Raw genomic sequence first — 15923 nt, forward strand, 5'->3', positions numbered from 1 at the left:
TAATATATATATAATTAATATATATATATATATATTATATATATATATATATATATATATATATTATATATATATATATATATATATATATATATATATATATATATATATATATATATATATATATATATATATATATATATATATATATATATATATATATATATATATATATATATATATATATATATCTTGTAAATAAATATTTATATATATTAATTAAATGTGTATAATATTAATTGTTTATAAATTAAATTAATATATATATATATATATATAAATTAATATATATATAAATTAATATATATATATCTTGTAATAATTTTATTTATATATAAGTGTTAATATAAATTAATATAATTTATAAAAAAAATATATTTATCAAATATCTAATATTTTAAAAAAAAAAAATAAAAAAAAAATTAATAAAACATTTAAAAAAAAAAAAAAAAAAAAAAGGGATTGGGCATAGGCGCCACTCCTAGTGGCGACTTGCCCTACCCATTAAGGGTAGGCGCCAACTAGGGTGGCGCCTATGTACACAATTAGGGCAAATTTTGCCCATTTGTGTAATTTTTTTGAAAAAATAGTTAATTTTGAATTTTTTTTTAAAATTTTGGATATTTAAAAAAAAAATTCGCAAATGAAAACCTTGGAATAGGGAGAAAAGGGTTTAAGAAAACATAGACACTCACCAGCCTTCACCTCCTACTACTGAGCTATGTTTACTCGCACCAATCTCAGGGTGCTTCCTCTCATTTCTCTCGCTTCTAAATCTAATGGTACTCTCTCTCTCTCTCTCTCTCTCGATTTCACTAACCTAACTATGTTCATTTCTCTTCTCTTTTTCCGATTCAGCATTCTACTCCTCTCACATTATCGGAGATAAACCCGTTCTGGTAAGTGCTACCCAATCCATTCTCTATCTTTTCCCCTTTCTTTGAAATCGCTTATTCCACTGTTCCTTCAATTTCGTAAACAGGTTCGGGATTTTATTCATTCTGCACTTTACCATCCATTACATGGCTACTTCTCCCAAAAATCTCGCTCCGTTGGTGTTCTTCCCAATACCATTAGATTCAATCAACTTCAAGGTCTTCCTCCTCTTTTTCATGCTGTTTTCTTTATGATTAATTAGTAATACTGTATCCAACAGCATGTCGTACTCATGTTGATTAATTCTGTTTATCAAGTTAACTATTAAGTTCAAATACTCAAACCTATCGTAACAATCTATCAATTTAGATTCAATCTTTAGTCAATTAGATGTCAGAATCATGAATTATTGGCAGTTATATAGTAACTTAACCCGCGATTGATTTCAAGGTCGAAAGCTATGTGAACCAGATTAGTCTCTAACTATAATACATGCCTCTGAATTTTGATTGGTGGAAGAAAGTGAGGTGATGGTATGGGTTTCGGTTCTATTGCTTTAGAAATGGTGGTTGGGTTGTTTTGAGAAAAAAGATAGCAAGTAATTGAGGTAATTGATATAGAAAAAATAGCAAGAAAATTTGGATTACATGATGTGACCTTATTTCTTTGTGATCGAGTTCTGGTGGAGCTGTTGCGTTGTAGCCAAAAAATAATTGCATTCTCTTGTTTCTTTGTGATTTGTAAAATAGAGTGGAGCTAATGTTGTTTATTATACGAGGAGGGTATGAGTGCACTACCCTATTAGGAATGATACTTTGTTTGATAATTTTGACTGTTGGTAGCAACACACTCTCTTTCATTGGTTAAAATGCATGAGTACCATATAAGTTTAGTGGGATCCATTTAAATTTTAACCAATGAAAGAGATTGTTGAAACATGTGTGTTAGAGAGTGTATGCTAGTATTATTCTATCAGTCATTAGTTTGGGAATTTGTCTTTTTAGTATTTTGCTTTTGGATGATATCAGGTTTGAACTTTTTTCTTCAATTTTCTGGATGAACTTTTTTCTTCAATTTTCTGGATGAACTTTTTTGAATTTCCTACCAAGTAGTTATCATCTCAGTTGAAGATATAAAAAAACATTATTATTAATTATACCTTTTCATTGGTTTGTTGGAACTTCTAATGTTGTAGATTGGTGAAATATTTCAGGCCGAAAAGCTTATATGAGATATTTGGATAATATTTATAAGCAGAGTGACATATCGTGGTTTACTCCAGTGGAGATTTTTAAGGTAAACATTCCATGTGATAATTGTTTTCTAGTCCTCAGCATATATAATAATATGATTCAAAAAATGTGATTCTAATAGTGGTTAGTTTAAGAGGGAGAAAAATGTTAAAAATCATTTATTGAATCATGAATTTATAGTTTTTATTAATGTTCAATCTTTAATGGAATGTTATTGTGGCCAAGTTCAACCTTTCTGTCAAGGGGTTGCAAACAATATAAAATTAAGAATTGGTTTAAGGGATCAATTGGTTCTGTTTCAGAGCTGTGAGAAATACCTGGATATTTGAGGTTATACGGCGTGTATGCCTAGGGAAAATTGAAGCAACAATATCAAACCATTTTTAACCTAAAATGTTCTAACAACTTAATGTCCTTTCTAATCACACCATCATCTCAATGGACTGAAATATAACTTTATTTTTCTTCATTTGGTTTATGCTACAGCAGTTGTATGTATGAAATATTGACATTATTATTAACAGCAGACAGAATGGTATCTCATTCCCATCAAATTTTATTACTAAATTTAACATAGACTTCATCTAGTTGTTTCTCATTGGTACTTTTTGTGATCTTCTGCCTGGGCCACTTACGAGTTTGTTGCTTGCCCTATTTTTCAAAAAAGAAATCTGTTTCGATCATTGGGTTAGTTGTTCTTAAAAGAGTTTTAACTGTTGGATAGGAAGGTTAAGTAGCACTGAATGATACACACACATTAGGCGAAGAAATAATGGTGCCCCATAATTTGATATAAAACATAACTACGGTTTGGGAAATACACTATATTGGAATTCATTTATTGAAAACGTAAAGTTTTCATTGATTAAAATGAAAATTGTGAAGTATTTTCATTTTCTTTTGATTTAAATAATCTGCGGGCAGGATAGTATACCGTGGGATGTTCAACTTTATCCTATTTTTGTGGTGGAATTGATCATTGTTTAAGTGCCCAATCAAATGAAGCACATATCAGAATTGACTTTCGGTATGCAATTTTCCTGGACTCCTATATGTATTAAAATCTAATGAAATTAATTTTTTCTTGAAACTGCTGTCAAATTTTAAATAATATTATTTCTATTTCTATTTCTTGAACATACATGTTGATGCAGTGCTTTAGCTCTTTTATGTTCTGATTTTTTTTCCTTTTTGCAGCCTTGGTATGCCCATGCTATCGCGGAAGCCATCATGCGCACCGCAAACTTCTCTGTTCCTCTAAAAGTAAGCGTACTGCAATTTTTGCATGTGATCTTTGTTTCACCATCTAGATCTGGCCCTTTTCACCCATCTAAAGTTCTCTGTTCCTCTAACATTAGGAGACTGCTGTACTTGCTGATGCATATTCATATGGTTTTGAGTTTTGAAATGTAATTTTCTTTTTCATTTTAAATTTTTTATATGAATTTTATTTAATTTTCAATTCAATTTTTAAATGTGAACTAACTGACTGTAACTACTGAAATATCATTGCTTAAATAAATATACCATGCTACAGTTGATTCTCTGAGATCGAATCATCAAATAGGAAAAATAGTTCAGAGTTCAACAGATTTCGAAACTCTTTAAAGATGTACTATGTCTGGTAGTTGGTCTTTTATCTGCATGTCTACTCTTATTGGGCTTACCATTATCATAAGTCCGTATCCAATATTGTTCCCTTTGTTTCTTGCGAATCTGCTATTAATAGCCTGAGAGAACAGCATCTCTCATAGTTAAGCAGCTAGACTGCGAGCCCTGCATTATGTTTTTATTTTTCACTTAACCCCACTTATTTGACAGTGTTTCAGTTCTATAGATATACGTCTCACACCTGCTTTCTATTTGTAATTTGTTTAGTGTTTTTCTTTGATAAACTTCATTTTCTTTTTGATAAAAATTTAGTAAGCATTACAAGTCTATGTCCCGCTTAAACAGTGTTACTTTTTATTAATTGTATCAGTAGTTGATACTATCCTCTAATTTGCAATCAGATTTATGAAATTGGTGGTGGATCAGGAACATGTGCCAAGGGTATAATGGATTACATAATGTTGAATGCTCCTCCAAAAGTTTATAACAGTATGACTTACACGTACGTGCTTGGATATTCAGTATGCTGTATATTTGATAATAAATCAAAATATAATGTTAGGGCCACTTTTTCTTTAAAACTTTTTTCTTAAGACAGTTGGCTGTGCTTAAATTTACCGTACATCTTTTTTTAATGATTATCCTATTAGTAATTTATATTTCGGAGCCATTCTTTAGTTTCATAGTTCACTTCCATTGACATATGACATGAAATATAAATGATAAACTGAGAAACTAGCAAGCTACACGCCTTCTGGTTTTGCTTTATTTGTTCTGTTGAACTTTCCGCCTTAATTGCGGTCTGCCTCTAGTCGCCTTAATTGCGGCACTTTGGCTTGCCTTCATTGCAGTCCCTAACACCTTCATTGCGTTGCCTTTGAAGGGGTGGATTTAGTCCCACATTGCTTAGAGATATGACCCGTGTTGTGTTTATAAGTGGGAGCAATCCTCACCTTACAAGTCGGTTTTGTAGGGATGAGTTAGGCTCAACCCAAATTCTGAGATGGTATCAGAGCCTATCTTAGATCCATTGTTGGGCTTCCCGCATCGTCCACGCATGGGCTCATTGAGGCCCAAGTGTGAGGGTGTGTGTTGGACTTTCCGCCTTAACTGCAGTCCGCCCCTAGCCGCCTTAATTGTGGCACTTTGGCTTGCCTTCATTGCAGCCCCTGACACCTTCATTGTGTTGGCTTTGAAGGGGTGGATTTAGTCCCACATTGCTTAGAGATATGACATGTTTTATGTTTATAAGTGGGGGCAATCCTCACCTTACAAGCCAGTTTTGTAGGGATGAGTTAGGCTCAACCCAAATTCTGAGATGTTCTATTTTATTCTCAGCCAATGTGAACAGGAGGGTTTGGACCTTCGATACAAAAGATGAATTGTTGATTTGTAGATAGCAATTTTTGGTTCAGATCTTTCTTCTTATAAGTATATGTTAACTTTTTTAAAATTTGGTTTTATATGTTATTCATGTTTGTAATAATCGTCTACCAGTCTTATGAATATCCTATATTATTGATTGCTGTTAGTGAATTGAATTGGAGTAAATTTACTCTCTTGTGTATCATATGATTAACGTCCCAGTTAATATCCTATTTCTAACTACAGGTCAGTTGAGATTAGCCCTTCACTTGCTGAGGTGCAAAAAGAAACTGTTGGCGAAGTGCGCAGCCATATCCCAAAGTTCAGAGTAGAATGCCGTGATGCTGCTGACAGGAGTGGATGGGGTAGGATGCTATTAAAATTTTTCCTTTAGTGAGTAACATAAAATTTTACTGTGGCTTCTAAAAGTGGTTAAGAAAACGAAGATTGAACTACTCTGTAGTGGGATCACTAGATAGCTATTAACATAGATTATAAACAAAGATGTGCTACAAACAAGGGGTTATAGGAAGCAACTAATTTTAACTATAATATTTATATGCAATCTCTCCTCATTCCTGACCGAGAATAGATGGTGAATATTGGTATGTTGAATAGGTGATGATGCATGTTAGGATGCTAAACAAGCTCAACATTTGAATGTTCACAGCAAGTGCCTGTTATAGCTTGATAGTATTCGCATGGTCATTGTTAGAAACATAAGAATTGGATTTCAAAGAGAGAACACTTCTATTTTGAAATAGGAGAAGAATCTCTCCTCCAAAATTTCCCCTTAACAAAAGAGTTGCCACTCTATTCACAAATGTCTACATTGTATTATTCTATTTATATCAATAGTTCTATAACATCCTCAATTAACTAACTAACTTCTCTAACAACTCTTAACTACTCTAATATTTATTCGCATGGTCATTGTTAGAAACATAAGAGTTGGATTTCAAAGAGAGAACACTTTTATTTTGAAATAGGAGAAGAATCTCTCCTCCAAAGATTTCCCCTTAACAAAAGAGTTGCCACTCTATTCACAAATGTCTACATTGTATTATTCTATTTATATCAATAGCTCTATAACATCCTCAATTAACTAACTAACTTCTATAACAACTCTTAACACACATTCGTTTTAATTTCTTTTAAAATCCAATTTCTAAGCCCCAAAGTTCATTTTTTGGTGATTTATGGGAACTTCTTTGTGGAATAGATAATGCTAATACCGTTGTTCCCTCCTTTACAGGGGATGTGGAGCAACAACCATGTTGGGTAATAATGCTAGAGGTGTGTTATATTATGAGTTAATTTCATTCCTCCATAATTTTTCGTTATTATATCAATGTTAGTACTAGTTGGCTTTTACCATTGAAGAGGAAGAAGAGATGCTTTGAGTGAGATGACGCCAAGGGAAAAGGACTGGGGATTGATGGAACAGAAAACATAAAAATGTGAATTAGATTACATAATGCTAGATAAAAGTAAAATGTAAGCATACCAAGATTAACTTTTATGTTAGGATCATAAACAAATTTAGAGCAAAACTTTTTATTGAAATTATGAGGTGAAAGAAAATTCTGGACGAGTGGAGAAAAATGACGCAGTCAGAAATAGTGGTTGAGCGGAGATTAAGAAACGTGACTCAAGTTACTAGAATCAATTTGATTTTATGACCGAGAGGTCGACTATGGAAGCAATCTACTTATTGCATGTTTGATATAATGATATCGAATGGATAAAAAAAACTTCCTCTTATTTTTCGTTGATTTGGAGAAGGCATACGATAGTGTCTAGATAGATTTTGTAAAAACGGTTCTAAAACGAGAAATTATAAGATGAAATTCAAGATGCGAGAGGCGATTAGGACTTTATTATTGAATCCCCTTATTTTTACATGTTGATGAACTGTGTATCTATTGAGTTTCAATTAAGTTATCATCTCACTGCAAACTAACAAAACTACCACATCCAATTCCTTGGTGTGTAGCTCACTAATTTATACGGTAATTCCCTAATTCCTTAGGTAAATTCAAGGTTAGATTAGACGTTGTTAGTGCGTTAATTCATTAACAACAACTTCTAAATTCCTATTCCTAATTCATTACAAAGTTGAATAAATTGCATAGTTCAGATAATTAGACTACTGTCATAAATCCTTAATTATCTAGATCGATTCATACGTCTGTAGGCAACAAAAAGCATTAAACACAAGAACAATTTAAATAAGATAATAACATTAAAAGTACTCAACAAATCTCAAAGAGACATATGATCCAACAAAGTAAAAACAAAGTTCATCTCAAAAAGCAATAATTTAGAGAAACTTAGCTACTCATTGATAATTGAATAAATACCATGAGTGGAGAAGTACTCATCATCAAAATCTATGGAAGAATTGCTCTTCAATGACTCCAATGTGCTCCAAAATCACCTCTTGAATGACCCTAGCTGTCAATTTCTCAAAACTCAGAACTCTAAAAAAGTTAGCAAAAAGGCCTTTTTATAGCAATTCTCCATGTCTGGAAACCGCGAGGTATCACGCCGCGATGAAACTATTGCGCGTGCGACAATTTCAGGGGCTAGATCTCCTTTTTAGCTTATTTTTGCAAAAAATCCCGTCTCAATCCGAGTTAAGAAACTCTAAATATGATCAAATTACTGGACATGCGTCATGATTTAAATTGTGCTGAAAAATGTTTGTTTCTTCGCAATTTCTTCACGATTTCTTCAATATTTTCACTAAGTCCCTATTTCTTCTTTTTGATAGATTTTTTCTCACTTTAAACTTTGGCATGGTTTTTGCTCATTACTCCTTCGATTTTATCCGAAATTGCTCGATAAAAATCACGTAATAACGACTGTCATCAAACTTTCTTATGACCCAATAGTAAAAACTCACCACTTTATCTTTGTAGGTGTATTGTTTGCATACTAGAAATTAGTTTCCCCCCTTTTCTGATTTAAATGTTTTATTGTATAATCACTACTATTGCTAAGATATTTTGTATCTCCTTTATTATTATTTTGTGCAGGTACTTGACAATCTTCCGCATGATGTTGTCTATTCAGAGAGTCAAATCTCCCCATGGATGGAAGTTTGGGTTGAGAGACAACATGATCGGTAAGTTTGTTCGTAGATCCAGATCATTATTGCTACGACATGATACACCACAACACATATTCTAGGGCTTTGTTAGTTAATAGCAATTAAAAAAATGTTTTGATAAATGTTAGCTGCTGAGTGATTATCAAATTATAACAATTCTGTGACTTGGTTTTATTGACACATCAACCCTTTTCTACTCTTAAAAGAGAAACTCTCGGCGAGTTATACAAGCCATTGCAAGACTCACTTGTTACACGTTGTGTTGAGATCATGGACTTGGATAAAACCAAAACACCACAGAGCAGTGCAGTAACAGCACTTAAAAGTATTTGGTCTAAAGTTCATCCAAAACCACGTAGATGTTGGCTGCCAACTGGTTGCTTGGTAAGAGTCTCTTTAGTCTGCCATAAGCCTGATATACAAATGGATTTTTACATTCACCATATGCTCTTTTTTCTTCCAGAAATTACTCGAGGTTCTCCATGAGGTGCTACCAAAGATGTCTTTGATTGCTTCTGATTTCAGTTACTTGCCAGATGTGAAGATACCTGGTGAACGAGCTCCATTGGTTTCAACTAAAGTATATTCTTGTTATATATTTCCTAAATAGCAAAATTGTCTGCCTTCTCATTTCATACACATTAGATCAAAGTTATCACGTCACGTCATAGTTCTTAGAATGGAGTCTTTATCCATTTGCATTGTGTATTGTTCTACTCTGCACATTGATATGATTATGAATCAATGTTCAATTGCTCCTTGGAACTGCCACTTTGGCAACCATGCCATCTTTCTTTTATGTACTGTTTAAGCAATGTTGATTTTGTAAAAGCAGTTTATCATGTAACTTTTTTTTATGGCTAACCTATTGCAATATCCTATTGGATTGTTACTTACCAAAATTAGATTGCAAAAGACTAGTACCAAAAACCTTTTTGTTTCTTGATCGCTGCACTTCTCTTTTTCTGGCTAAGATATTACTATATTATTCTATTGGATTATTGAATAAACATAATCTTTTTATTAAATACACGTTCATGCCTGAGCTCCTACTTATTCCATCTCATGGATGGTATTGATGTTTTTAAAGATGTATGTACATATATGATAATCGGCTATTATCTTCAGAAGTCACTCCTTTATGTTTTCCCTCAACAAATCAAATAGAAGCATTTATTGATAGTCTTAATTGACAGTGTTTCCTTATGCATTGCAGAAAGATGGGAGCAGCACAGATTACCAAGATTATATGGAGGCTAAGGTTTTGTTTGGCACTAACTTATTTCCTTTTCAATCTACATTCTTCATTTTATGGTCCCTTAACTTGTGTCTATCTACCTGCCATACATTGTACATGACTATCTGATATTGTAGCTTGAAACAATCTTGCTTAAATTTAACACTTTTTTTTTTGTTGCATTCATTTGCACCAAGAAACTACCAAGGCTCAATTATTCTAGTTACTTCATAGGAGTATAAAACTAATAATGACCATTGTACTATACAAGTGATGATCCTATCATATAAAATAATTTCTTCCAGAACTTCTAAACATATACAATGCTGTACTAAAGCTTATGCTTTTTGTTGCAGGGTGATGCTGATATCTTCTTTCCTACAGACTTTTGGCTTTTGGAACGACTTGATCATTATTGTTCTGGGTGGCTAAAACTTCAAGATGACCATTCATCGAAAAAGGGAAAGAAAAGGAGAACTATTACGGTTAGGGTTATTGTCTTATTTTTTCTTACATTATCATCACATCTGGCAAAAGTTGAAGTGTTGGGTCTCAACAAATCGTTCTTCTTATGTGTATTTCATGATTGAGTGCACTACATTCTATTTTACATATTCTTATCTAATGGTTTTTAATGACAAATCTTAAACAAAATACACATAAAGTAATAGTAATATTCTTTTATAAAAAAATGAAATGTTAAGAATTTTTTTTAGATATTTCAACGTGGCTTAATATCCTTGACTTTTGCTTTGGAATATTATTCTGTTCTTACGAGACATTGCACACAATATGTTCTTTTTTTCTTTCATATTTTATCAACTTTGTGAATTCTACCTTAATAGTTTGTATTTAATGCAGCTGGAAACATCGGCTTTCATGGAAGAGTTTGGTTTGCCCACAAAAACGAGAACGAAGGATGGATACAATCCACTCTTGGATGATTTCAAGAATACCAAATTTTATCTCAGTGTCCCCACTCACAATACTAAGTAGATGATCCATAAATTCAACCGAAGTACTTGCATTCACAAGGATCACAGGTTCTTTTTATATATATAAGAATCACGGGCATTTTATTGAGATTATATTTGAGTTACTGGAATTTCATTATTTGACCATAAATTGGATTTCCAGACATGGTTTATTTATTTACTGTTTACCGTCAACTTTCCCATGGACATATTCCCCACTGAAGCCCCAGAAATTGTATAATTTTTTGAAAGATAGAACAATTTTATATAGGTGTAAGAATAAACACAAGTGAAGATTATCTTGTAAAGGTCCTATTTATCAGTGATGTACACCACAAGTTTTTGCTACTGATGCTCTTACCTGAATTATATTAGGCTCCCTGAATGTTTTTGCCTTACCATCAAAATTGTAGCGATAATGAAGGTACCATTATTATGCAGATTAGCAGTTAACCATTACCAGGAGTTTTCCTAGACAATGTAGAAAAGTTTGAAAGAGAACAAGACCTCTGGGAGATAAAAGAATTTAACAAACATATGAACACATCCCAAATTGCTAATGTCAGTCTGAATTTGCTGAAAAGAGTCTATTGAAAAGTAGATGATAGAAAAAAAAGCAAGCACAAAGTGTGCCTCAACCGTCAAAATTTATGCTTATTAAATACTTCCAATATTATTCACTATTCAACTACCTCCTTATCTTATCTTAAAAGCCTAAGCAAACTCTTGTTTACAAGCGTTCAATCGGGCACGAGCCCGTCTGCCCGCTTTTTTTAATGTGCATAACAACAGAGAAAAATAAATATCTATTTTTCATTTTATGAGATTTTTATTGTACGTCATATTAAAATAAATATTATTGCATTTTAAAAATGGTAAATAAAGATATTCAAAATTATATTGAAGCATATATTATTGATATTGTGTAATTAATGACGTTCTTTAAGAGGAATGTCGAACCTGAAATCTTTATTCGAAATATTTTCTTTTTTCCTAATTGTTTTTCGTAGTAAAGAAAAAATGTAAGACTCTCAAATTAAATTTTTTTTAGAGAAAAAGATAGTAAAATTAATAGTAAGTAGTGTAATATAGTTTTTTTTATCTTATAAAGATTCAAATCAATTCTTCATACATCCCTTTGTCAATGCTTTCTTGAGATTTAAAAAACTACAAATACATGATGAAATGTCATATCATCAAAGAAATACATTTAAAACATTTAATTCGTTTGAATATAATATAGTTTATTGTGACACAACCTGAATTTCTGGTAAAAAAAGAAAGCAATGAATGAACTTAATAAATACATATGGTTTTACTTACATAAACCACTAATAAAAACCACTAATAAAAGTTACATTCATGCATTTAAAACATTCTAAAGTAAAAGTATTATTAAATGAATAAAATAAAAACCTCTCCATCCTTTGAGATATTATTTCTCTTTTCACTATTTTTCAAAGTTGTATTTTACCTATTATCACTGTAGAACTCAAAACGACAGAGTAAACTTTTAGATGTTTGACCTGTTTCAATAAGGATGATAAAAATGTTAGTGAAAGAGTGGTGAAAATGTAAAAAATGATTTTTTATACGTATTGCGGAAAAGATAAATACACCTTATTGTCGAGTTTGTCGATGAATGAAATTATTTGTTCATCCTTCCATGTGTTTCATTTATCTTCAAAGTCTTATATCTAAAATATTGCATAAGAATAGTGAGAATAAGTATAACCCAATTGTCTAACATCTATAACTATATATAAAGGGAATACAACTATAAGTATGACCCAATTGATATCTAACGTAAAAGCATAAAAGAAATGATTAAGTTTAACTTACTTTTATGTCGAAGCAAGTTTCAACATTCTTCCATCTCAACTCCTTACATAATTAGAAGATTTCACTGTGTTCTAGTTTGACTGTATATTAAAGAAAAAGGGAATTATATTTAGTTATGATATAAATAATACAATATAATCTCGGTATGTCGTGTAACCGAAATGAGAATCAATGTGTGAGCAATTTTTTTAATGTATAAAAAAAATACACGCGGGTGCGATACAAGAATTTGTTTGAAGACTACATTTTTTGTGTAGTCACCATCTTCTCCTTTTAATTTTTCTTCCTTAATTAAAACTCTTGTCGTAGTCTGTGAAACACCCCTGGATAAAGTCATATATAACTCGTCCATGACTAAAACATGTCGTGGAAGATATATTCCAACATTTGGAATGGTTTGTCCTTGTGATTTATTTATTGTAATTGCAAAACTTAGTCGAACAAGAAATTGCTTTCTACTAAGGACAAAAGGCAACCCATCACTTGCAGATGTTTTTATTTTAATTATGAGCAAAAAATCTCGTTTTCCTGCGTTGTTTCCTATCAAGATTTCCACATCCAACATATTCATAAATAAACCACAACATAATAACCACGTCCCATTACACAATCATATCTAGGATCTAGATTTCATAACAACATCAATGGTGCACCTTTTTTATCGTTAGAATATGTGGTGACAAACTACCTTGTGCAAATGAGTTTAAGAATTCTTGCTGGTATAAATTATGATTATTCCCTTCAACCTCATCAAACGACAACACATTATGTTCTTCTCTTGGAAATTGATCGATAATCATATCGTTCAATTTCTGGACATCATCACCTGTTGGTGTCAAAATAGCTCTTTGTACCATATATGGGGCATCCTAACCATGCAATTTTAAATCAGGAAAAATATATTGGATAAGTACTTGTATGGAATGTTCACCTTCCCATGGGATTGCAATCTGTGAAGGTAACCTTACCATGTCATCTGGTTTGGTAGGTTCAACACCATCACCAATGCGAATAAAAAATTCTACAAACTCTTGATCATGCAATGATCGCATATTTTGACGCAAATGCAAAATCTTGGTATGATCCCATAAATGAGACCGAACAATACACGCTGAAATCATTTGTGTCTTAATACATTTTCTTACAACAAGAAGAACTTGACGAAAATCCCCCCCCCCCTGATCAGAACGTTTCCACCAAATGGAGCACTGTTGCTACAAATGTCTTGTAATGATCGATCTAAGGCTTCCAAACAATTTTTGTTTGTCATTGGTGCTTCATCCCAAATTATTGTGGCGGCAACTCTAGTGAGATTTGCAAGATCTTTTTGCTTTTGAATACCACAAATGGAACTCGATTGTATATCAATGGGTATCTTAAATCGAGAGTTTGTAGTCCTACCACCAGGTAACAATGTTGCAGCTATACCAGATGATGCAGTTGCCAAGACAATTTCTCCTATACTTCTTAAACTTTCCATTAATGTTCGATAAATGCATGTTTTACTTGTTCCTCCTGGACCATCAACAAAAAAATACCCCACTGTATTTTTGAATAATTACATTCATAATGGTTTTGAATGCAATCATTTGATAATTATTTAACTTAGCAACAAATTCAATATCTTCATTGGGGATATCAACCGCTAACTCATATTCTATGAGACTTGGAATTGCATCTCCGTCTACTGTATTAGGGGGTAAAGGTGGGAGATCATAATCTTCAATTTTTTTACCGTGCAGGTTTAAGAGTTCATTCAAGTCCTTCAACAACATATTAGTCAAGTTTGATTCCACAACATTGTTCGTTGTTTGATAATCCTCTGCCATACGTGTAAAAAACTCATTCCAAAGGCCTCTAACATCAGTAGGTTCACAAAATATTAAAATCGTCACGAATAACCTTCGTAAAGCATATGACATTCGGAGACTCGTAGCCTCAACCAAGCAATCACGAATACTATGACCAGTCTCTAGAAATCCCCTATCATCGGCTGATTTTTTGAATGTATTGAAAGTCGTGTCATTATTTGTAAGAAGATATTCCCAACTGGTTGGACCTGTGACATGAGATAACAACAGTCACAAGTACAACTAATTATTAATCTAAAACTGTATATTTATGCTACCCGAATTTGTACCTACATTAGTTTCACCAACATGCAAAACATCTTGTAAACCTTGGTACAATTCAACATGCATATCACTTTGGTGCTCTTTAATCCACCTTAACCTCCCTGATTCAATTTTGACATAATTGTCTACAATATATTGTTGCAATAGTCGACCTTCATTTAACAACATTGGTTGATCGTTTGGGCGAATCTACAGTTGATTGAAAAAAATGTCGGTGCTAAATGTAAAGTTTTTTAAACAATGCTTAGCTAAGTATACTATCTACTAAAATTAATCTAAATTTACTTGAAGCATGTAACTGTAATATGCTCTACATGACACTCTTCGTCCATTACAATTTGTTGTGTTGACGTCCCAACCGTGCGTCCCAAATGGAAACAATATAAGGTATTGCAAAGGATCATAATATCCCTTTGTCTCTTGAACTTTCTTTAGATTTCCATCATGACGAATGCCATTAATATCCCTTCCATATTCCATAGAATCTGCATCATATCCAACAATACTTGCCGCAACTTGTTCTACAGTTGGAAGATTGTATTGATGGTGATTACTTGGACGCTCCTTAAGTATGATGCTATATTCACTGATATTTGGAAGTAGTGACAGTTGCTTGAACCTAATTACAAAAGGATTAAATTGATGGAGAATTTTCTGTAATTTGTGAGCTACATTTGGTGCAACTGTGGATTTTCCCGCATTCTATTATGTAGCTCGTTATCGGTGTCGTAGATGTATAGTTGTAAGAAACGTGACCTGACACCCTCATTTGGATAGAAACCTCAAATGTTATGGTAAAAAGCACATTGAGCACAAAATATGTATATACCACGACCAAATGCAAGAATATTCTCATCAATGTGAACACCAATTGAAGTGAATGAGAGCACATGATTATAACTTCCAATATGTTGCCTAAAATGTTTTCCTTCAGCTGAACCATCCAAAAATAGTTGTTGCAATTCTATAGAAGCATTAACTCGTGAAAATGATACCTTTTCACAAGTACAACACGTGTCACTTGATTCATGATGAAACAATATTGCATTGTAGTGTCTACATGTAATTGGATGAGGCAACCGTGATTTTGCCGTCATCATCATATATATATATATATATATATATATATATATATATATATATATATATATATATATATATATATATATATATATATATATATATATATATTATTTTATTTTATTTAAAATTACTACTCGCATACTTAGAACAATATCCCTTATACCTGTATCGGGTTGACTCATGTTGTTTCGTTGATTAGGTGATGTGCGATTATGATATGCAGATTTAAATACATACAATGAAATATGATGAATAAACAAAATTATACAATGTAATATATAATGTCTATATTGATCATCACCAACCAAGTGCAACATCATTAACATGTGTAATTCTACTTGGGCCGACTTCACTGTCATGAGTTTCTTGAAAGTGCGATAATGGAAAAGTCATATTTGTAAAATTTTGAAATGGAACTCTCGACTGACTGTT

General features: G+C 32.3%; 2 protein-coding genes across 3 annotated transcripts; one reads left to right on the forward strand and one right to left on the reverse strand.

Annotated features, from left to right (window-relative positions):
- Positions 1 to 639: 639 nt before the first annotated feature.
- LOC127074949 (uncharacterized) lies at positions 640 to 11130 on the forward strand. 2 transcript variants are annotated; one of them, XM_051016382.1, is made up of 15 exons: positions 640 to 782; positions 859 to 899; positions 983 to 1094; positions 2090 to 2172; positions 3327 to 3392; positions 4142 to 4242; positions 5352 to 5470; positions 6361 to 6401; positions 8147 to 8235; positions 8427 to 8604; positions 8684 to 8800; positions 9437 to 9481; positions 9814 to 9942; positions 10319 to 10500; positions 10873 to 11130. In XM_051016382.1, the coding sequence occupies exons 1-14, from the start codon at positions 722 to 724 to the stop codon at positions 10451 to 10453; spliced, it is 1317 nt and encodes a 438-aa protein (XP_050872339.1). In that variant the 5' UTR covers positions 640 to 721; the 3' UTR covers positions 10454 to 10500; positions 10873 to 11130. The 2 variants fall into 2 exon arrangements, with proteins under 2 accessions (XP_050872339.1, XP_050872331.1); XM_051016374.1 differs by lacking the exon at positions 10873 to 11130 and having other exon boundaries at positions 10319 to 10779.
- Positions 11131 to 12128: 998 nt separating this feature from the next.
- LOC127110938 (uncharacterized) lies at positions 12129 to 13753 on the reverse strand. Its single transcript, XM_051046168.1, has 4 exons — positions 13471 to 13753; positions 13242 to 13384; positions 12962 to 13142; positions 12129 to 12232 (listed from the first exon to the last, which is right to left on the reverse strand). Exons 1-4 carry the CDS (start codon positions 13751 to 13753, stop codon positions 12129 to 12131), a joined length of 711 nt encoding a protein of 236 aa, XP_050902125.1.
- Between the last annotated feature and the right edge of the window lie 2170 nt (positions 13754 to 15923).

This window comes from Lathyrus oleraceus, chromosome 1, assembly GCF_024323335.1.
Source record: "Lathyrus oleraceus cultivar Zhongwan6 chromosome 1, CAAS_Psat_ZW6_1.0, whole genome shotgun sequence".
NCBI classification, from domain to species: domain Eukaryota; kingdom Viridiplantae; phylum Streptophyta; class Magnoliopsida; order Fabales; family Fabaceae; genus Lathyrus; species Lathyrus oleraceus.